Source organism: Lissotriton helveticus, chromosome 3_1, assembly GCF_964261635.1.
Source record: "Lissotriton helveticus chromosome 3_1, aLisHel1.1, whole genome shotgun sequence".
Lineage (NCBI taxonomy): Eukaryota > Metazoa > Chordata > Amphibia > Caudata > Salamandridae > Lissotriton > Lissotriton helveticus.
Window position 1 is genome coordinate 288,468,154 of NC_136061.1, and position 24,536 is coordinate 288,492,689.

General features: G+C 50.0%; 1 protein-coding gene across 3 annotated transcripts in view; it reads right to left on the bottom strand.

Annotated features, from left to right (window-relative positions):
• Positions 1–24,536, bottom strand: part of INTS2 (integrator complex subunit 2) — a 280,966-nt gene that overhangs the window by 192,817 nt on the left and 63,613 nt on the right. For 2 of the 3 annotated variants that reach the window (XM_078679818.1, XM_078679819.1), the window contains exon 9: positions 19,570–19,695. The exons of the other annotated variant lie outside the window; for it this stretch is intronic. In XM_078679818.1, coding sequence (XP_078535944.1) covers positions 19,570–19,695 — 126 coding nt within the window. The remainder of the gene's footprint in view (positions 1–19,569; positions 19,696–24,536) is intronic. 3 annotated transcript variants of the gene reach the window in all.

Here is a 24,536-nt window from a genome sequence, read left to right on the forward strand (position 1 = left end):
CAAGTATGACAAGCAGAGGAGTACATGTACTTATCATTGGACCTATGTGTGGATTAAGGTGTGTCTCTCAGTTTGACATCTGGCACTAAAAACACATTGTAAACTTCAAACCTTTTGTGAGATTCACCGCACCTTGGTTCCATGGAATTATTAGGCCTACGTTCTCACTATTTATGTGTGTCTGGTGGTGCGATTGTAGTGCAAAGATCATTCATTGGAACTCAGCTGCAACCAGGGCGAAACCAACAGTAATAAGTTACAAGGTAAAATTACATAGAGTATGAATGGCTGGATATATTTTGGGGAAGCAGGATGTCCCACCTATGCTTCATAGTATGACCAAAGGGAATGTGCATTTCTTTCAACTGGAAAAGGCTCTCCCTCCCACATGGTCCTATTACGTCCCTCTAGACCTGGCCACTTACTGGACCTTGAGAATAGATTATCCATACCTTGAAAATGTCCGCTGATTTTGTAAAAAGTATGTTTTGATCCTATTTCAAACACCTTCAATAAACTTAGCTAGACACAGTTACATTTGTAGGTAGTCATTTGACAGTGTAGTTACAGTGATCTATGTCAAGATGAATGCAGTAGACCCCCCCCCCCGTGGACTAGGGTATCTGTCCTAAATACGACAACTGAACATGAAGCATTGTATATCTCCCAAGCCATTGTTTATTTTAACCTTACCTACAAGGGAACATCAACTAAGTACATTGGTCTACAATGAGATAACTATCTTTGAGTCAATCCCTTCTTTTCGAAGAATACTCTCAAATGTTTTAATTTGTTTCCTTGAAACAATTATGACTCCTGGCTACCAAACACTCAGGAGTATTCGGAGACTCCAGGAAGAGTTACGTACTTCTAATACTACTGCAGTACAAATGGTGGTGGGGCTAAGGAGTGGGACCAACAGTGAAGCATGCCACATACTGGGTGAGGGAACAATGTAGAGCAACACTTTAGGTTTCTCGCAAATATATTTTTGCCATCTGATATAGTACAAACGTATTTTTCCATCTTTTGTATAAAGTACCTTGTGTGTAAAGACTGGATGGCTCATGAATAATTAACATACTGCCTACTGTACAGGAGATTGTAAAGTAAAATTTGAGTGACTAAATTCCGCATCATGCTTGTAGAGAAATGGTGGTGGTTGAAAAGTTTTCCAACCCAAATCAACAATGCCATAAACATCCATTTACTGACCAGTCACATTCACTACTTTTCACAACCAGTTAATAGTGTTAACAAATAGGAAAGCAGACAACCATTTACTATATTTAAATATAACACAACACTATCATATGATGGTATGGGGTGTAGCCAACTGGGCTAAGATGGCGGACGCAACCTAGATAAGTTTCACGATGCTGCCCCGTTATCCGGCATTCATCTTGGACATAATATCTAATTTATACTCATTATGTACACTGTTGTGATCCTGGTGTCGCCCTAGATCCGCAAGTGGCCCTGCTGAGCAGATTAGAGCCAACGATCAGAGTCCCGCCGAGATCCGACTAAGGCCAGTTGTCACGCAGGAACGACACTGTGGCTGCAGCTGTAACAGGGAAGAAATGCGTTACTTACCTGTAACTGCAGTTATCCAGTATTGGTGTCTTTCATAGATTCACATGCCTGAATCATTCCCCGTTGTCGAGACGGGAGTCTCCGGTACATAGAAAAGTAATGTCCTATAGACATATATAGAGAGAAGTAGGCCTAAGGGCCTCCCCTTAGTAGCCTATCTATGTCCTTTTGTAAAAAGGATCAAACTCTAGAAGAGAGCCAATCAGCTAACACCTCCCTCTAGAGCCTTCCTGTTAGGAGCCTCAGTCTCTCAGATTTTCGTACGCACCAAGCTAAGTAGGCGTAGCACTGATAGAGAGATAGGTGAGTCCTTCCAAGGGAGGCGGGAGGGTTGCATGTGAATCTATGAAAGACACCAATACTGGATAACTGCAGTTACAGGTAGTTAACGCATTTCTTATCCGGTATTATGGGTGTCTTTCATAGATTCACATGCCTGAATCAGAGTAGCAAGCAATATCTTGTGCACATTTCTAATGGAGCATCATATACAAGTTATTAGATAATACATATCATGAGACCATGAACCATCATTATACATCAACCAGAAGCAGTGACAGAGAAATGTGCATACCAGAAAAGGATGGAGGGATGGAGGAAGGCTCACCTTACTGGAAAAGATGGCGTAGCACTGCCTGCCCCACTGCAGCATCCTTCATCAGCTCTGTATCCAGGCAGTAGTGCCTGGTGAAGGTATGCTGCGACTTCCACGTTGCCGCCCTGCAGATGTCGATAACTGGCACTCCTGCAAATAGCGCCATAGAAGTCGACATGGCCCTTGTAGAATGCGCCCTGATTTTAGATTGCAATGGCTGTCCGGATCTGTCATGGCAAAAGGCAATTGCCGAAGAGATCCATCTGGAGATGCTTTGTTTGGTAAGCGGTAGACCCTTCCTAGGCCGACTGAAGGCTATGAAGAGTTGGTTAGATTTTCTGAAATGTTTGGTTTTATCGATATAAAATTTTAGACATCTCTTAAGGTCCAATGAGTGCAGCGATTTCTCAGCTGCGGTGCTGGGATTTGGAAAGAATGATCTGAGAATCACAGGTTCATTTAAGTGGAAGTCAGACGGGACTTTAGATATAAACCTAGGATTGGTCCTTAAAATCACTCTGTCATCCCTAAACTACAGGAAGGGGTCTTGAATGGAAAGAGCCTGCAGTTCACTGACCCTCCTTGCTGATGTAAGCGCCAGGAGGAGAGTCGTCTTCCACGAGATGTATTTCACGTATGCTCTGTGAATGGGTTCAAAAGGGTGTTTCATCAGTTGGTTAAGAACCACATTCAGGTGCCATGTTGGAGGTATCCTCCGTGGTCTAGGAAAAGATCTATAGAGACCTTTAAGGAATTGTTTTATTGTTTTATAAGTCTACTAGACCAGAGAGAGGGCCCTTTAGATGTTCTTTTAAACCTTGATATCGCCGCCAAATGTACCCTTATGGAGGAGTGGGCCAGGCCCGACTGCGCCAGATGTAGCAATTAGGGTAATATTTGTTCTGGAGAGGTGGCAAAGGGGCGTAGACCTTTATCCGCACACCAGATGCAGAAGCGTTTCCACTTTAAGGAATAAGTCTTGTTAGTGCAGTCCACTCTTGCCCTGGCTAGGATGTCTTTACAATCCTGCGGGATGTTCATATTGCGGAATTCTCGGTACTCAGGAGCCAAGTCGATAACCTGAGAGATTTCAGATCCGGATGTTGAATCTGCTTGTTGCTCATCGTGAGCAGAGATGGATGCTGATGTAGATGGATCGGCGGCTGCAGTGAGAAGCGATGAAGGTCTGTGAACCAATGTTGCCTCGGCCAGAATGGGGCTATCAGAATTAAAGTGCAGGGCTCCGCCTTCATCTTTCTGAGGACTCTGGGAATCATTGGAAATGGCGGAAATGCGTTCGCAAAGTCGTTGCGCCATGCGATGGAAAATGCGTTTCCGAGAGACCTTGACTGGGAATGCAAACTTGCGAAGTTGTGGCATTTGGTGTTCTCCCTGGTCGCAAATAGGTCGATTTGCGGCGTTCCCCACCTTGAGAAGATTTGAACTGTGGTTCTCATGTCTAGCTCCCATTCGTGTGATGAAGACCTCTGTCTGCTTAGGGCGTCTTCGATGACATTGTCCTTGCCTGGGACGTACTCCACCCTCAACGAGACGTTGTGGAGAATGAGCCAATTCCAGATCTTCTGCGATTCGCGAGAGTGTTAGCGAACGCGTCCCTTCCTGTTTGTTCAGGTAGTGCATCGTCGTAGTGTTGTCGGTCCTGACGAGCACAAGGGAGTTCTTGATCCTTGGCAAGAAGGACTGCAAGGTTAGGAAGACTGCAAGGCTAGGAAGACTGCCCTTAGCTCCAGCAGGTTGATATGGAGCTGTGTCTCTGGTTCTGACCATCTGCCGCTGATCCGTAATTCCTGTAGGACTGATCCCCAACCCTCCAGGGAGGCGTCCGTTGTAATGATATGAGGAGCTGCCGGAAGCAAGAACGGCAATCCCTGCGAGAGGTTTTCGAGCGACCTCCACCACTGCAATGCCTTGGCGATTTGTCTCGTGATCTTTATGCGGTCTTCGAACGATCCCGTGCATTGCATCCACTGTTTGGACAAAGCCTCTTGGAGCGGAAGCATCCGGAGGCGACAGTGCGGTATGAGCAGAATGCACGAGGACATCATTCCCAAGAGGGATTTGAAGGTATGGACTGGTAAAGTTTTCTTTGAAGCCACTGATGAGGCCAGAGAGACGAGTTTGCGTTTTCTCTCCTGAGATGGGAATGCCTTCGCAGCTTTTGTATCCAGTGTCGTTCCGAGGAAGGTAATGACTCGAGAGGGATGTAAAGTGGATTTTTCTTGATTGAGTGTAAGACGCAAGTGCTTGAAGAGACTCAGACAGGCGTTGGAGGATTTGGTTGCGCCTGTCAAGGATGGTGCCTTCACCAGCCAGTCGTCCAAATACGGGAAGACTTGATGGCCATGCTGCCTGAGGAATGCTGCCACCGGGGAGAGAGACTTGGTGAAGATCCGGGGCGCAGACTTGAGGCCAAAAGGGAGTACACGGAACTGATAGTGCCGCCCCGCCACTGCAAATCTTAGACATTTCCTGTGATTTTTGTGGACTGGGACGTGAAAGTATGCGTCCTGCAGATCCAAGGACGTAATGAAATCTCCCTCCTCTAAGGGAGCCAAGATCTCCTGAATCGTGACCATGCTAAACGATTGCCTCTTTAAGAATGCATTGAGTGCCCTGAGGTCTAGAATGGGCCTCCATTTCTTTTCCTTCTTTTGAATGAGGAAGAAGCGGGAGTAAAATCCTCTCCCCCTGTGAGCTGCTGGTACTCGCTCTATTGCCCCTTTTTGTAGCATAATTGAGATTTCTTGAAGAAGCAATCGCAGTTTTCTGTGGGGCATTGGGCGAGGAGGGGTCGTTGGAGGGATATTTTCGAATTCTATAGAATGTCCAAATAGAATTAACTGGAGGACCCACCGGTCTGTTGTTATTCTCCTCCAATTGCTGAGGAATTGGGTCAATTTTCCTCCAATTTTCAAAGAAGGAGATGAGGGATGGACTGGCTGTAGGAATAGGTCATTGGCGTCCGCCAGTGGCCTTCCGTTGGTTCTTTCCCCTAAAGTTGGACTTTCCAAAAGAGGACTGTCTGTCCTGCTGTTGTTGGCGAGGTTGGTATTGTGACTTGCCTTGGCTGTAAGAATATGAGGATCTATTTTGATATTTGCCTCTGTAAGAGGTTTGTCCTCTGCCTCTTTTCCCTCGAAAGGACTGGTTCCTAAATTGTAGCGTGCCGAGTGCTCTCGCTGTGTCCGTGTCCTTTTTTATTGTTTGGAGCCAAGATCGATTAAGCGCTTCAAACAGGTGTTGTCCAGCGTATGGCATGTCCAGGACTTTAGATTGTACCTCCTGTCGAAATGAGGTAGATTTGAGCCACCCCTGCCTTCGCAGTACAGCTGCCCCTGCTAGCTGTCTGAATCCAGTCATTGCCACATCCAGAGCACAGTCGATCAATTCAGAGGCCGAAGATTGACCCTCTAGAAGTAGGGATTGAACTTCCTCTTTCTTGACGTCTGGCAGCTCAGATAAATACGGAGCAATGTCGGCCCACAACTGTCAATTATACCTTCCTAGCAGCGCAATAGAATTTGCCGCTTTTACTGTCATTGCCGAGGTGGTGGAAAAACGCTTTCCGATATCGTCCAGTTTCCTGCCCTCCTTATCTGGTGGAGCTGTTAGCGGAGAGGAGGGATTCCTGGAATTTATCTGCGCTGCCTGTGTAACCACAGTCTGGCTTGGGATGCCCTGTAAGGCAGGCTGGTGCTGATGTTGGGGCCTTGTATTTCTTGTCCAGCCGTGGAACCAGTGCTGAAACTGAGGCTGGAGTCTGCATCAACTGCAGGCCCTCTTTCCAAATATAGTCAATTATGGGAATTGATCTGGTTGTTCTCTTAAGTGGCTCCTTAAAATCATAAAGGAAGCAGTCAGTTTCTTGAGACTCCATCGTCATGTGGAATCTTGTGGCCGCTCTCACAATCAGATTGTGGAACCCTCCTATGTCCGCCGGAGGTGAACCTGAAGTAGCAGGCTCCGGGGATGCAGGAGAAGAAATTATGTAATCATCACCGTCATCATGATTGGAAGGGTCATCTTGGATCTCCTCCTCTTCCTGTTGTCCTTCCTCATCGTCCGATGATGGAGGATCTTGAATCTGTTCCCTTTCCTGATGGAGTACCAATGTTGGTGGTCTCGGCCGTGGAGACGGAGCTGTCCCCGCTGCTGAAGGAGGCTGTCTAGCTGGTGGAGCTGAGGACTTCGGGAATCGCTGTTTGTAATCCTGTATCAAAAATCGCAAATCAGACACTATAGAAGCTGGTAGACATACCATGGGTGTAACTTGAGTCTGAACCTGTGTCTGAACATTATGTTCTTGTGTAATCTCAACATCATCAACATCCTCATCAGTGCTTTGGCATTTGACCACTAGATGGGATGGACTAGTAGCCTGTGTGTTATCCTCCTCATCCGACTCCTCATCCTGTAGGAGACAAGTTGGTGGCAATCCTTGCACTCTACTTGAGGACGTGAACTCTGGCGTAATCGCTTTTTTTAGCTCTTTATCCTGGAAGGGCTCGTCGACAGCAGGATCCTGGATGACCCATCGTCTACAGATTGTATTTCCTGCGTTTGCCTCATCGACGGTGGAACCGTCGTCGATTGCTTCCATTGAGGCGTCGACGAGGTCTTCGTCGACGGTGTGGCTGACGACTGTAGCTCTATCGGCGTTGCCTTCGTCGACGATGCCACTGTCGACGGTGCCTTCTTCGTCGCCGATTCTTTCGCCGACGGTACACTCGTCGACGATGATGCCCTCGTCGACGGCAAAGACGTTGACGGCGCTGGCCTCGTCGTCGACACTGGCGTCGGCGCTGTAGCCGTCGACGATTTCTTTATGAGAATAATCGACGACAAAGGCTTACCCGCCGTCGATGAAGGTGTAGTCGTCGTCGATGAAGAAAACGTCGACGATGCTGTCGTCGTCAATACTGTCGTCGTCGACGGGAGACACAGCTTTCTTTTGCGCCGATGAGGGCGTCGACGAGCTCGTCGTCGACGGCGCAGGCTTTTTGAAGGAGTGAACCTCCTTGTCAGACGCTGATGACTTGGTCTCTGAAGGCTTTGACAGCCTTCTTTGGAGGAGCGTCTGCAGGGCTAGGGGAAGCCACCCTTGGCCTTTTTAACCACTTGGCTGCTAAGGGGTATGCATGTAGGTCCATTGACTTTCCATTGAAATCAATGGGAACTACATGACGAGTTACCCTTGTCATTAGCACTGAAGGGGTTAAAGACAATTTTGAAGAACCTGAAGAATACTCATCTTCCTCTGAAGATTCCAGATTGTCCCTGGTTTTGAGCCTGTTAAGCCAGAGTAAAAGGCGTCCTTCCCTGTCTTTTAGCGTTTTTGTAAAAAAGGTTCTACAAATTTTGCAGTCTTTTGCTGAATGGTCCGGATACAGGCAATATAAAAATGTCTTATGCTGATCTTCCACATGTAACCTTTTTTCCACATGCCCTGAAGAGACCTTTCTTCTGAGGATCAGCCATAGTCAATCTTGAGGTGAAGAAATCCGAATTTGTGAAGAAATAAGCTAGAAAAAGGAATCCTGAGGAGAACTCAGGTGGAGACTCCCTTAGCACAACGTGTGGTAGAAAATCTGTGAGACTGAGGCTCCTAACAGAAAGGTTCTAGAGGGAGGTGTTAGCTGATTGGCTCTCTTCTAGAGTTTGGTCCTTTTTACTAAAGGACATAGATAGGCTACTAAGCGGGGAGGGCCTTAGGCCTACTTCTCTCTATATATGTCTATAGGACATTACTTTTCTATGTACCGGAGACTCCCGTCTCGACGATGGGGAATGATTCAGGCATGTGAATCTATGAAAGACACCCATAATACTGGATAATACTGGATAACCCTGAGACGCCGAGTGCAGCCAGATAGGAGTTCTGCCCGCCAGCAGAGCTGCCCGCTGCCTGGGGCGGTGAGGAGTAGGAGTGCAGTGGAGCAAAAAGGCTAGCGGCCCCAGCAGGCTGTGTGGTTGCACCCGCTACCATGCAGGGCCTGTTGGGCCGCAGAAATGAACATTACTGGTGCACGCCTCCACTGCATCGCACCCAGCCGCAGCCCGCTTATACCAAAGGAGCCCAGTTCCCCCACCTCCCTTGACATCATATGCAACTTCCCACCAGTAGGGCCATGAGATATGACGTGGCCATCTGCAGCCTGACTGGGTCTAGAAAACATTGAGGTTGGCCTGGAAGGGGACTAGGCACCCAAGGAGAGCCTGCACCATCCCCCACAAACGGCCTACAATAACGGGGAACCTTCCCTGAGATAAGACCAGGGCACTGGCAGTGGGGACTGATGCGGCCATCCTGCATGACCGTTCCCAGTCGGGGCCTAGGGCTTCCCACACGCACGTGAATTGCTGTTCTCCCTGAAGTCTGCGTCACTACTGGTGGCCTGGAGGTGAGCCCACTTGAGATATAAGGAACGCTCAGAGGTCCTCGCGTGGTGCCACAGTGAGCTGAGGCAGAGCCCCAGGGCAGTGGATTGCCCAGTGGGCCAGCACCGTCTACGGTGCTGGAGAACTGAAAAAGGGGCTGAGGAAGCGGCCCGAGCTGGATCTGCAGCTTAGTTGGGGAGCAGACCCCACCATTGTTTTTTCTGACCGTGTTAATCGTTCCGGACTGAGGCCTTGAGACACCATCATTGAAGCACCAGTTGCTGGGGTCTACCTACCTCCACATGCCATAGGAGGCATACTCATCTGCCCATCCTATTGCCGCCAGACATTCAGGGATACTCATCACACTGGGCTGCTTGTGCTGCGATGGCCTGGGGTCTGGGAGGAGGTCAGCGACAGGCCCTTTAATGAAATATCGAGTCTGGAGAGCAGGTTCCTAGAGACACGCAGAGGACTCTAACCTTGTGCGCTGTAGGCACTGACACTCAAGTGTACGGGGCTGCTCGTGCTGTTGTGTCATAGCCACAATGGGTGCAAGAATAAGACTCCGGCACCAACAACCCCTTCCATGCGCTACTACAGGGCACACCGCCCCGATGCCACATTTGTGCATTCATACTGCAAAGCGCCATAGCACATTCAAACGCATAGCGGAGGGCCCTAATCGACTTACCTGCGGTCAACCCCCATGCATGCCCAGTCTGCCGGTGTCTCCAGGGACGGCCCTCCCACTGGCTCTGCGGTACATTTGTAGTCATGGCGAGGGAGGCAGGAATAGGTGTTTACTAAAGACTACTCATTTGCGAGAAGGGTGCTGATCTGGGTGACACCAGGGGTCCCCTCTCGGCAGATGACATTATAGTAGATCCAAATAGCCGGTTTGTGCTACAGCACAGACCATTAGATAGACGGCGCCTCCTCTTTATGGCGATATATGCCCCTAATAATCACCAGATCTCTTTCCAACACAGACTATCCAACGAGTTGTCCTGTTGGGGTGGGATCCCGTGGCTCCTAGGGGCAACTTCAATTCTGTCCTTGACACAGCTCTAGATTGTTGCTTTCCTCCCCCGTCACGCACAATGGCCACATCTAATGCACAGGCCCTTACTGGACTGGCTTTTACACCGACAGCTTGTTGACATATAGTGAGTTTGCAACCCGAACAAACTCGTACACTCTTTCTATTCCTCACCCCACAACCTACATCTTAGACTTGAACGCTTTGTTGATACCCTCAATCTGCTTCCTACTATTCTATACTGAGAGGTGGTCGTGAGTGACCTCGGTGACTATAACCGTGCCACTTCCTTCAGCTATCGGGGCCCAAGGCAAAGCATGGGGCATTCCATTGGGAGGTGAAACCCACGCAATTTCTTTGTACACTGATCTCCTTTTCTATATCCAAGACATAAGATCGGAACCAGATGCCCTAGCCCAGACGCTCAATGAATTTGCTGCCATTTCTGACCTGTAAGTTAACTGGGCCAAATCCGGCTAGTTCCCTTTTACCCCTTCGTATCCCAGACCAGAATTTACCCTTAACGGGACTCCAGTTAAGTGGCAACCCAACATGTTTCGCAACCTATGGGTTCGCATATACCATCAAACAGCTGACATATTGGACAGCAATCTAACTAGGGCGAAGACTGCCCTCAGATCCCAAATGTCTGTCAGGAGTCAGGTAGCTCTGATCAAAATGGTGGTCTTGCCCTGCCTACTCTATTTCTTCACTAACCTGCCCCTATATATATATATATATCATACGCCCCTACTTTAAATCCTTTGAAGGAACCATGCAAGATTACATATGGAACAAGTATCGGTGCAGGGTAGCACTGGCAAAAATGTACCTGCCTACAGATCAGAGCAGACTAACGGTGCCCAATATGGAGCAATATTATCTTGCCTCTCAACTTCAGTGAATTGCCTGGTGGGTGGCGGGGTGAGTGGCTCTCTGACACTGCCACGTTGAACCGCCCATGACTCGCTCAGCGGTGCTCCAATTCTTTCACCTCTGCGCACAAGATAAGTCACCAGAGCCTCTACTGCTTGAGGTTGTGTAGAAGTGCCACTAACTTAGTCTGTACCTCACACGATCCACTACACTGTATGTGCCGGCACACCAAGAGGCACCTCGTCCGCGCAGATCGCCGCTTGGAGTGCCACCGGCCTGCATACACTGGGGGACTTCTATTGAGATGGTGACCTAGTGCCATATGACACACCGGGGGAGCATGAGAGGCTGCCTCCGGGCCGGTTCCTGCTCCATACCTCGCTATTTACAGCGCTGGGCGGCAAGTGGGGGACATGACGAGGGTACCTTCCATGTACCTCATACAGTACCTGCATATTATGGGAACGGGTTGACACCTCACGAGATGGTTTGCTGCCTCCCTCTGCCAACACACAGCAGTAACTCTCACAACACTGAAGCAAAGCTGGGAGGGGGACCTGGATAAAAAGTGTGTAGGAAGCTGGCTCTGTATATACTATACCAAAGTAAGTTATAATGTGAACAGTCAAGTGGATCCTGAAATGTAGGCAGAGGTAAAAGTAGACAATACCTTACTCTCTATTTGTGGTAGTGTGGGTGAGCAGTAAGGCTTTATCAGAGGGTAGTGTTAAGCATTTATTGTACACACTCAGGCAAGAAATGATTTCACACACTCAAAAGACTGAACTCTGATCAAATTGTTTTGTATAAAAATATTTCTTTGTTGCATTTCATTTTTTAGATCACCCCAGACTAAGCAGGTAAGTAAAAATAGTCATTTTCGGATAATACAGTTCAATGCAGTTGAATGTAGAGACAGGTAAGTCAAATGTTCAGAAACTGTTGGAATTACTTTTCTAGTTACTTTTCAGATTAATTTTGTACTCTAAGAGTGATATGCCTAGATATCACACTGGGACATTTCCTAAATAAAAGGTAAGTAAGTCAGGTTTTGTAAATACAAAGGTTCTTAGGTTTTCATACAATTTTCCAAATCCACACTTGGAACTTCTTTCACAGTAAAGCAGTCAATGGAATCCTATGGGAGGAAATCAGTTAAAAGGTAAGTACTTGATTGTGGGATTTGGGATCCTGGAGTTAGAACCAGGGTTCTTCCAGGGTTGAGGATACACTCCAAGAACACCCTCAGCGGCACTAGGGCGGCCGGGTGCAGAGTGCTGAGGTCCAATGTTATATAATGGGGGATAGGGGATAGGGGGCCTTCGGTTGTTGACTGTTCACGGGCAGGCCATTTGCTCTCGGTACCCAAGCTCCTAGCGTTAAGGTCAGGGCAAAGGAGGATCCGAGTTAGCACACAAGGTTCACCCACTGCGGCACAGAGGCGACCGGGTGCACTGTACTGATTTGGCATCTGGTGCCCTGTTGTTTTCAATGGGAGTTGTGAGTTTTGGCTGCAGGCTTGTTCCAGGAGGAACCAACAGCTGGGCAGGTAAGTTGGAGGGCTCAGGTGCACCTCTGGTTCTATTCTCCAGGGCACAGGGCGGCTGGATTTAGGGATGCCTATTGAGGTCAGATTTCACCTTACCGGTGGCTGCTTTACATATGTCTTCTAAAGGAATATTGCCTAGGAACGCCATGGAGGCCCCCAACTTGCGAGTGGAGTGGGCCCTGGGGGGGACCGTTAAAGTGCGCTGAGCCTTGTGATAGCAAATTTGAATGCACTTAACGATCCATCTGGCAATTCCTGCTTTGGAAATGGGGTTGCCTTTGTGCTGGGCTGAGAAGGCAACAAAGAGCTGTTGTGTTTTTCTGAAATCTTTTGTTCTGTCAATATAGTACATCAGCGCTCTTTTGACATCAAGAGTGTGGAGCATTCTTTCGGCGACAGTTTCTGGGTTTGGAAAGAATGCGGGCAGTTCAATGGTTTGATTGATATGAAACTGCGACATCACCTTTGGAAGAAACTTAGGGTTAGTGCGCAGCACAACCCTGTTGGGATGAATTTGAATAAATGGCTCTTGGACAGTGAGCGCCTGCAGCTCACTGACTCGCCGTAGGGAAGTGATGGCAATGAGAAAAGCCACCTTCCATGTCAAGAATTGAATCTCACAGGAATGGAGAGGCTCAAAAGGCGGGCCCATCAACCTGGTGAGGACCACGTTGAGGTTCCACACAGGAGCTGGCGGGGTCCTGGGAGGAATGACGCGCTTCAGGCCTTCTAGGAAGGCCTTAAAGGCCGGCACTCTGAAAACAGAGAGATGCTGCCTGTTTTGGAGATAGGCCGCTATGGCGGATAAGTGTATCCGAATGGAAGCATATGCCAGATTGCATTTGTAGAGATGTAACAAATAGCAGATGATATCTGGAATGGATGCATCTAGCGGGTTGATATTGTGGGTAGTACAGTAAATGACAAACCGCTTCCATTTAGCTGCATAGCAAGCTCGGGTAGTGGGCTGTTGCGGATCTGGATGCTGAATGTCGCCATGGTTCTGCGTCAAAAGCCCCGGTGTGAGGCGCAGCCTTTGATGCGGCACCACGGAGAGTTCTAGAAACGTGGTGTACCATGGTTGGCGTGCCCACGTTAGAGCAACCAGGATGAGCGTCATCGAGTGTTGTTTGAGTTTCCTTGCCACCAGTGGGATGAGAGGCGCTGGTGGAAAAGCGTACGCAAATCTGTCTGACCAGTTCATCCATATCGCATTGCCCTGCGACTGTGGGTGAGGGAACCTGGCGGCAAAGCTTTGGCATTTTGCGTTTTCCTTTGTGGCAAACAGGTCTATCTCTGGATGACCCCACTGCTGGAAGTACGGGCGGAGTACTGATGGATGTATCTCCCACTCGTGCATTTGGTGGCTGTACCTGCTGAGCAGATCCGCCATTTGATTGTCTTTGCCCGGGAGGTGTTCCGCCATGAGGAAGATGTTCCTCTGAATGGCCCACTTCCACATGCTCTGAGCCAGATGAGACAACTGTGGAGAGTGTGTACCTCCCTGCTTTTGGATGTAGTACATGGCTGTCATGTTGTCCGTCCGGACAACACGACTTTGTTGCACAGATGTACTTTGAAGGACTTCAATGCCATGAAGATTGCCATCAGTTCTAGGTAGTTGATGTGCATCTTCTGTTGCTGCGTCGTCCACAGTCCCTGCACTGTGTAGTGGAGCACATGAGCTCCCCACCCGTGGAGAGATGCGTCCGTCGTCAGGATAATCTGTGGCACAGGCTCTTGAAACGGTCGACCCTTGCAAAGGTTGTGTGGATTCCACCAATGCAGAGAGCTGTATGCCCGACCGGTCACCAACACTAGGTCTTTCAACTGCCTGTGAGCCTGATTCCACTGACGTGCCAAGCACTCTTGGAGCGGACGCATATGGAGCCTTGCGTGTGGGACAATGAAGATGCAGGAGGCCATCATGCCTATCAACTGCATGAACACTCTTGCAGGCAGTGAGTGTTGTGGTCTGAACTGTAGGATTAGCGACTGCATGTTGCTTATCCTCGCTGGGTTCGGCTGAGCCGTAGCCGCCAACGTGTCTATTGTCGCGCCTAAATACTGCCGCACATGTGCTGGCTGAAGGTGCGACTTTGGATAGTTGAGTGAAAACCCCAGACTGTGAAGAAGGTGAATGGTGTGGGACATGTCGGCCGCACACTGCTGGGCCGACTTCGCTTGAACAAGCCAGTCGTCCAGGTAAGGGTAGACATGGATGTTCTGTCTCCTGAGGTGCGCCGCCACTGTCGCCAGACATTTGGTAAATACTCTGGGGGCTGTGGTCACCCCGAAAGGAAGGACTTTGAATTGGTAATGCTTGTTTTGAATGGTGAACCTGAGGTATTTCCTGTGGGAGGGGTGGAGTGGGATGTGAAAATAGGCATCCTTGAGGTCTAAGGTCGCCAGAAAGTCTCCTTTGTTGAGCAGTGGAAGAACCTGTTGCAGTGTTAGCATGTGGAAATGTTCTGAGAGGATGTACCGGTTTAGGGGCCGCAGGTCCAGAATTGGCCGGAGTGTGCCGTCCTTTTTTGGGATTAAGAAGTACAGGGAATATACCCCTGTGCCTTCTTCCTCCACCGGCACGAGCTCTATTGGGCCCTTTTGCAGCATGGCCAGAACCTCCTGCTGCAATAAGTGCAAATGCTCTTGTGACATAGGACGTTGCTTTGGGGGCATGTTGGGTGGAGTGTCTGTCAGTTCTAAACAATAGCCGAACTGGATAAGTTGCTTGACCCACCTGTCCGTGGTGATGGAGTGCCACGCTGACAGGAACCGCTGGAGTCTCCCCCCCGACAGGTGTTGGGTGGTCGGGGGGCAGTGACAGGGAGTCACTGCTTGTTGGTGGCAGAGGAACGGGAACTGTTGTTGCCTCTGCCTCTGCCCTTTGAGCTGTTGCCCCGGTATCCACCTCTGCTCTGTTTGGGGTAGGATGACTGCGCCCCACTTTTGTTGAACTGCGACTGCTGTGACATTTGGCCTCTGGTAACACCCCGATTGCCTGAGCGACGAAAAGTGTTCCCACGAAACTGCTGCGACTGTAGAGCCCCCATGGACTTGGCAGTCTCAGTATCTTTTTTAATTTTTTCCAGTGTGATGTCGACTTCAGGACCAAACAGCCTGTCAGGGTTGACTGGTTGGTTGAGGATGGTTGTCTGTATTTGGGGCTTGAACCCGGAAATTCGGAGCCAAGCCTGTCTCCTGAGCATCACGCTAGTATTGATTGCCCTAGCCGCTGTATCAGCAACGTCAAGGGCGCACTTGATAGCAGCATTGGAAATGAGTTTGCCCTCTTGTATAAGCATCTCAGCCCCTTCCTTGTATTGGTCTGGCAGGTGTTGCAACAGGGTCTCTAGGGTGTCGTAATGTGCCCTGTCGTATCTGGCCAACAGCGCCTGTGTGTTTGAAATGCGCCAGATGTTGGCCGCCTGTGCTGCTACCCTCTTCCCTGACGCCTCTAGCACTTTTGACTCTTTGTCCGGGGGAGGAGCTTCACCCGTGGTTTGAGAGTTAGCTCGTTTGCGAGCATTAGAGACCACCAAAGAGAATAGCGGCAGTTGGCCCCTTATATACGTTGGATCGCCAGGAGCCGGCCTGTATTTTTTCTCAATCCGAGGGTTAACAACCCTAGCTCTCGTGGGTTCCTTAAAAATGTCCGCAGCATGCCTTAGGACCCCCTTTAGCATGGGAAGAGTTTTCACAGTTTTTTCCGCAGTGGAGAAAGTGTCAAAAAGGAAATCAGCTTCCACAGGGTCAGCATGCATATCCACATCATGGTTCTTAGCTGCCCTTTCTATCAAAGCATGAAATGCTGTGGAATCCTCGGTGGGAGACATCTTGATGTTGAACACCTGAGGGTCAAGGGTTGCCTGCTGATCCCCCTGATCACCTGTGTCCACCCACGAGTCCTGTTGCTCATCAGGCTCAGTATGGGCTGGGAAATTATACTACTCATCCTGCTGCTCCCCATCGTCTCCATCTGAATAGGTGGGTGATGGCGTTGCCCCCCGTGCAGGGTGCTGAATGCTGGGTTCGACCATCACAGGAGCATCCTCTTCAGGCCTTTTGCGTTTCAGGGGAATTTTGAAGGCCTCCAAAGGCTGTGACGCCGTAATCTTCCTCTTCAGAAGCGTTAGCTTCCCGGTATCGGCGTCGATGTACTGCTCCGACAAAGAGTGTTGCGGACGCGTTACACCCCCAGCCGGGGGAGTCGACTTCGACCTCTCCGGGTCCTTGGGCACCGACCTCGGTGCAAAGGCCTTTGGCGCCACCTTAGGTGGTAGCGTGAAAAGGATCTGTTTTGAAGCCTGTGGCGTAGGGACAGCCTTGGCCGCGGCGGAAGGGATCTTCGGTTCCGATGCGGAAGCTCTGTCCTTAATACGTTTTAGGGAGTCGGAGACCTGCTTGGTGAAGGAAGCGGAGGGCTTCGTAGACCCGACCGATATCTTCGGTCCCCCTCCAGAGGAAGACTCGGGCGCCGACACCTTCTGCGTATCCGATGGAGGTGCACTGCGATCCCCGACCACAGCAGTGGACGTGGACGCCGACGACTTCGCCCCGACAACTTTGACCTTTGGCGCCGTAGTGCCAGACCTTGGCTTCGCGCCCTTGGCAGCCGTGGTGTCGACAGGCCTTGAAGATTTCGGCACGACGGCCTCAGGGTGAACGGCCTCACCCGTTTTCTTCGGCTTCGGGTGGGCGGTCGCTCTCGGCACCGATTCAGCGGCTCTTCGTCAAAGAAAGAGGCTGCGTATACCCTTTGAGAATCTGTGTGTCATTTCGTAAGGCTGCGTATACCCTTTGAGAATCTGTGTGTCATTTCGTAAAGTTTATGTAAATATGTATCAACAATTTGTACGAAGTAACTGCAATATCATATACAAACATATAATCACAAAAGTGATGGCCTGTCCCAAGTGAATGTTACCAATACTATATACGAACAGACACACACTGCCTCAAATGTAATTTACTTGATGCCGACCTCCTTCACATGCTATGGGCATATCCTCGTCTCCACACCTACTGGCGACACATAGCTACCTAACTGACCAGGTTCAAGGGCCGTACGAACCTGCACAAGTGCGATGAATGCCTCTTAGGATCCATTAGCAGAAACAAGAGGCAAAGAGTCACATCCCGATTTCTTGATCTATATACGAACAGACACACACTGCCTCAAATGTAATTTACTTGATGCCGACCTCCTTCACATGCTATGGGCATATCCTCGTCTCCACACCTACTGGCGACACAGCTACCTAACTGACCAGGTTCACGGGCCGTACGAACCTGCACAAGTGCGATGAATGCCTCTTAGGATTCATTAGCAGAAACAAGAGGCAAAGAGTCACATCCCGATTTCTTGATCTATATACGAATAGACACACACTGCCTCAAATGTAATTTACTTGATGCCGACCTCCTTCACATGCTATGGCCATATCCTCGTCTCCACACCTACTGGCGACATATAGCTACCTAACTGACCAGGTTCACGGGCCGTACGAACCTGCACAAGTGCGATGAATGCCTCTTAGGATTCATTAGCAGAAACAAGAGGCAAAGAGTCACATCCCGATTTCTTGATCTGGGTTTGATAGTGGCTAAAAGCTTAATCACCATGTCATGGAAATTGCCTGAACCACCACATTCATGGCATGGCGAAAATCGCTGCTGGTGTGGGCACAAGACGAAAGTGTCCCACTGCACAAAGAAGAATCTATGGGGCTGCTTAAGATACCTACAGCTGCCTATTGGGACACCATATTACATGACTTCAGACTCGAAGCACACTGATGTGGAGGTGGGGACGTGTGGGGATAGACATGGTCACCTAGTTTGCTACTCTACACTACATGGCTGAGATAGCGGTGTTATGTTAGCCCTCATCTGTAGCAAAAGATCTGCTGTGGTCATATTAGGTAATGTGTACATTGATAGCTTTCAGGATTAGAGGGAAGCAGGGAAAATCCAAGTTGGGCCGATTTGTATTCCTGTTCCACACCGTTTTCTTCTTTGCTTTCTTTCCTTCACTAATGTGATGTACTACAGTGTCAACGGCATAGTGATGGGCCCTCTCCTACGTTCTCACCGCATGTTATCAACTCCACAGGTAGAACTACATGAGGACTCAATAACATTTCGCTAAACACCTGAAGGTGATCTTACCCTAACATATGTTCTTCTCCTCTTTGTGGTGAAAGCTGACTTCTCATGTTGTATTCTTCTATACCACACGTAACAACATTATTAATGAACTATAGTTGATGCCTCAAATCCTCAGCAGTAACCTTTCTCAATATCAAAATGTTTCTTCAACAAAATCAATAAAACATTTAAACAAAAAAAAAAAGATCATTTGATAGTGATATGTTCTCTAAAATATTCAAAACCTATAGAAGAAAATCCGTTCCAGTACAACGTCTGGTTTCCCCTCACACCCAGACCGTTCTGCACCAATTTGTTTAACATAATAAGGCAGTGAATGTCCTTTTGGAAAGTTGATTAAAAACTGAGTAAGCGGTCCCCAGGTTACCAACAACCCAAAAGGGTAATTTCTACAGAAACTGCTTTTAAACCTTCCATCAGATCATTTTTTGTTTACTTTTTTTGCTTCCAATCCTCATACCTCCCCATCACTTTAACAAATAACTAACAGACTAACTGCCAATGTGATCCATTCTGGGGCGGTGGAGCCCTTTAACTGCCATAATATGAAAGTGCAGTTTATCTCTCTGAGGCTATGTGCATTCCATTTTTTTATTTTTGAAAAAGGGAAAAAAAAGACCTTAAGCAACACTGGTTTGTGCTCTAATAATACTTTTAACAACCATACCTGCATTTTATTAAACAATGAAAGAGGAAGACCATCTTTACATAGGTACTGTGTATGAATGCAAATATTGTTTTCTTTCAGCTGGTAAAGTGTTCTGGGATCCTGCACATAGGCAAAGATAGTGCGTGTATATAGATATACATAATGTACTAGTGCTACAGGTAACTTGTTTGCCTTTTAAGGAATTAAACACCAAATAAACCTTAACATTTCAATTAGGGCTGGGAAGACCACTTCAGTCCATATCATATCACAGTAGACACGGTTTGCAGTGCTGGGGTTTTAAACCAAAAATCATTGATAATGGGTGTGGCTGTCAAAACGCTTCAGTAGAGCAAGCCAACACTAAAGAACCCACAATGCATTAGGTTGTCACGAGAAAGTCCAGGGCTGCAAAGAGTGTCTGCAAAACATGGTGTGAGGTGGCCACGCTAATTACAGCTTTGTTGGTTTACTTCCACACACTTTGTAAATGTTAATTTTGAGAAACACCAAACAAGAAATAGACTTGTGTTTGGAACTATAACCTTTCCTGTGAATGAATTATACTTTTAATCGACATTACATTTATAGAGATTACTTTACAAACCACAGAGCCTTGGCTTTACATTCTACACAGAAACAAGACACAAGCAGCGTAGAAGATGTTGGAAACAAGCTTTGAAACACACCTGACAAGTGTGGAGAATGCCAGCAGCATACAGAAAGACAGAGACACAAAACGCACACCAGCTGGAGTTGCCGGGGGCCGGCTCGTCATAAGTTGCAGAACCTGCTCAGCCTCCTCATCTGTAGGTCTGAAACAATGGAAGAAAGACATGACATGTGACATAAACGTGGAAATGTATCCAAAGGGTGCAAATACACAATTAAACTACTTTCAGCATTTGTAGTGAGGCCAGATGGTAAAGGAGATGCTCTGAGGGATCTCCATCCATTTTAGTATAGGAGAGTTGAGCTCACGTGCTTGAGTCGGCACTTAGAGACTATTCCAAGCACTGGTTCTGCATCTACTCCTTGGGTGTGTACTACCCCTCTGCACTTAAAATGTCATTGCTGGGGCGTGGCCGGCGACTAACCAAGATGGCCGCGACCTAGTGAGGCTCCGGGGGTGAGACCGATTCCCCGTAAATATCCGGCCAGTTATCCTGCTCCAGCATAGCCCCAAGCTCAAGATTCCGGTGGCGGAAGTGAACCGGCACGCATCGACCCTGCTCCGAGCCCTCTGAGACTTCGGAGCCAGGAGCTACGTCGAGTGAGAGTTTGAGGCCTGCAACCACGTTACAAGCACCGGCCTAGATTTGAGACGACCGCCGCTTGGACGCCATTGACTGCCGGCGCGCTGCACCGCAGAGCGCAGCTGAGGCGGACGGAGGCTGGTGAGTGTTGTGACTGCGCTCCCCCTCGCCCGGCCTCGCCCACAACGCACGGACAGGCGAAATTGCTGCCGCCTTCCGGCGCTCCTGAACGGCTGGGACGGGTACCCTGAGAGTCCGCTGCTGGCGCTGAGACCTACCACATCCAGGACCCGCGCCCTTCGCGCCCCTCTGGGGCTCACAGCTTCCGAGCACGCTCCTGCTCCCCCGCCGACTGCTGAGGCGGCGCCCTCCCGTTGCTGGAGGCGACGGCCCATCAAGGTGCGATGCGGTCCTGGACTTTGGCCTCCCCCCCCCCCCCCCCCCCGACGGCGTAGGCCCAGCGGCGTGGTGCCTGGGTGGACACTGCTAGGGCCTGAAAGTGGGTCTGGCACACCCTTGCAACACCTTGATATCCTGCACGTTACAGAGATCGCACAAGCTTGGAAGCGATCGCTGGGTGTCCTCTGTCCCGGATCTGGCTGCCGCCACTCGACTGGAGGGGCACAACCGCCTACTACGCGCCCGCTGACCTTCCCCAGTGTGCCCAGACACGATACTCCTCCATCCTCCCACAATGAGCGGCAAGGGCACCCGGGGGGCTCAACAGGGCAAACTCGATAAATTCGCCTATGCCAAGGACTTTCCCCCACTGACGGAGCATTAAAGGACTAGCGCGAAGGGTGGCACTATCCCTGCCATAACGTTAGAAGACATCATGGCGGCCCTGCATCAGGTGCAAGCCACGGTGGGCACAATTTCGACAGATGTCACACTTCTGCGGGCAGACTTACAAAAAATGTCATCCAGAGTCGCTGCGGTGGAGCAGGTCACGACGACACTCACCTCGGACACCGCGTCGCTGCTTAAACGCGTGACGCAATTAGAAGACAACAAATTGCTGACAGACAAGATGGACGAACAAGAAGGGCGCTCTCGGCGCAATAATATTCGCATAATTGGCCTTCCGGCATCGGAGGGGGGGCTGGCCATGGACCTATATGTAGAGGACCTCGTGAGAAACACGCTGCAACCAAAGGGCCTCTCCAATTTTTTCTCGGTGGAGCGGACGCACAGGGTGCCGGGGGGACCCCCGCGCTCCGGGGCGCGACCGAGACCTGTTATAGCGCGCATATTCAATTTCAGGGATCGCGACGCCATACTGCAGACAGCGAGGGTCGCGCCACCCATACGAATTCAAAATGCAGAAATTTCAATTTTCCCGGACTACACGATGGCGGTGGCGGCGCGACGAAGAAGTTTCATTGAGGTGAAAAAGACATTGAGATCTCGCAAATTGCCCTATTCCATGCTCTTTCCGGCCCGCCTCCGAGTGGTGGCTGATAAAAAGACCTGGTTTTTTTATACTACGGGGGAGGCGCACGACTGGCTCGAGGGGTGGCGTCCAGCGGAGGGCTCAGGTAGACAGAACGGAAGGCGCAAAAGACAAGGACAAACCGACGAGACTGACATAACCGGGCAAGAGGAGAGACGTGAGGCCGACCCGCCCGCAGACTCGGGGGAATGACTCCTGCTACCTTAGGGGAAGTACTTCTCTTTTTCCTCTGTGTACTGTGACCTGAGGGACCGAACTTTACCGGTTGGGATTCGCCTCCCGTGCTTGTTGCCGAGACCTTGACGATTGAGCTGGGACTCTGGAACTGTTGGGGTTTATCTGGTCCTCCTTGGACTTTCACCCCCTATGCTCTTGTAAGCAACGTTGTTTTTTGACAGGGATCATGAGCACTCTGCTGAGTTGGGGTGGCGGGCAGTTTGGAGTCCGCGCGGCAGGGAGGCAGGGTGGGGGGAGGGAGGGGGAGGGAGGGGGTGGGGTACGTTTGTTGTTGTTTTTTATGTTCTATGTTCTTGCGATGCACCGATATAAACTGAACGGCCTGGTGTTTTAATCACAGAAACTAACTGTTATTTCATTAGCGCACTGATCCACGGGGGCCCCGGCACCTCGAAGTCTGATGATGGGGGTTGACACGCGCACTGTCCTACAGGACGGCTCGGCTGGCATAACCCCGTCCCTATCTATACTCACATGGAACGTCCGAGGCCTTGGTGACAAAATTATGCGAGGTCTGGTCATGAAGTGCATTAAAAGGGAAGGTGCAGCAGTGGTATTCCTACAGGAGACACACCTCACTGGCACGGCCACGAAGGCCATGGACAGATGGGGTTTTCAGATGGTGGCCCACTCTGAGTTCACCTCCGGATCCAGGGGGGTTGGAGTCCTGGTAAAAAAACAATTCCCCTTACTCATACGGTCTGTTAAATCTGACGCAGCGGGTAGATTTGCTGCAATACATGCACAGTGGGAGGGAAAACCCCTCAACATTGTCTCAGTCTACATTCCACCTACCTTACAGGCAACGGCACTATCAGATCTTAGCGCTTTCCTGCTGGGGCTCCCTGAGGGCGACTTGCTTCTCGGGGCGATTTTAATTTGGTGGCGGATAGCTTGGTGGATAGAACCCCCCCCCCCCCAAGGTTAGCTGCAGCTGGTGAATCACGGTTGGGGGGCTTCATGGCGGCTATGGGGCTAGAGGACCTCTGGAGAAAGTACAACCCCCTGGAACGCCAGTTCACCTACCACTCCAGCATCCATAATAGTCTCACCAGACTTGATTATTTACTGGGCTCAGCGGGTGGCCCGGGCACTGTTGTCAGGGTAGAAATCCGACCACGAGGCATTTCAGATCATTCTCCCCTGATAATTACCTATGCACACCACCAGCCCACACGGCGTCGGACCTACCCAATCCGCTCTGCCTACCTCCACAATCCTAAGATCAAAAAAGAGCTAAAGATGGGAACGAAACACTATTTCCGGGACAACACGGGCTCCGTGGCCTCCTCTGTCACTCTGTGGGAGGCCTACAAGACCGTGATTAGAGGGCAGGCGATAGTCTCCATTACAGCGCTTAAGCGGGCGGGCCGAGAGGAACAGCTGGCTCTGGAAATGGCAGTGGCTGAGGCAGAGACACGGCACGCGACTGACCCGAATCCCACTACGGCGCACAGCTTACAAGTAGCACAACATCGCCACAGAACACACCTGAAGGAGGGAGTCAAGCTCCAACTGTCTACCACACGACACAAAATTTACGAGGAGGGTGACAAAGCGGGCAAATTACTTGCCTGGCTGGACAGACGTGACAGACGGGACAGGTGGATAGCACAGCTGACGTTGGAGGGAGGGGACCCCATCAAAGATCCACACACAATAGTGCACATGCTAGCCCAACACTATGAAACGGTGTACTCCTCAGCGTCCACGATTTCACGAAAATGCCGGCATTGACGGGGGAGGAGGCACAGGCCTTGGACGCAGACCTAACGACCGAGGAAGTGCAATTGGCGATCAAGGCCCTGCAGACGGGTAAGGCGCTGGGACCCAATGGTATACCAGTCGACTTATACAAGCAGCAGGCGGACACGCTTGCACCGCATCTACTGCACATGTTTACAGACAGCTTGGAGGCAGGGGAACTTCCAGTAGATCAACGCACGGCCACTATTGTGGCTATACTAAAACCAGGGAAGCCAGCTGACATGTGCGTCCTACCGCCCGATATCCCTAATCAACGCCGAGGCTAAAATACTCGCTAAACTACTGGCGCTGCGCCTTACGCCCCATTAACCCAAACTCATACATAAAGACCAGTCTGGCTTTATGCCCGGCAGAAACACGGCGCTCAATTTAAGGAGAGTACATGGCGTACTGGCGCGTGCAAAGTATCTACTAGAACCAGCGGTGATACTGTCCCTAGACGCACACATGGCGTTTGACACGGTCCGCTGGCCTTTCCTATTTGCGGTGCTGCGCCACTTTGGCTTTGGCCCGAAGTTCTGCTCCTGGATCCGCCTTCTGTATGCAAGGCCCATGGCGCATGTTGCTGCCAACGGCCACATCTCGGCGGACTTTCCACTGTCTAGGGGCACGCGTCAGGGTTGCCCACTGTCCCCATTACTGTTTGCCATGGTCCTCAAACCGTTGGCAGAATGGATAAGATGGGAACCTACTATCAGTGGTCTTCATTGGACAGACGAGTGGGAGGACAGAATATCTCTGTACGCAGATGATGTCCTGTTATATCTCACCTCTCCCAAGCGCTCGATTAATACTCTTCTAGATGTCTGCACGGCGTACGGCAGAGCGTCCGGCTACTCGATCAACTGGTCTAAATCCACCATGTACGTAATGCGCGGTCCCCCACCGAGCTTGCCGGACTCCTGCCCATTACGAACTTCTGCTAACGGGTTTAAATATCTGG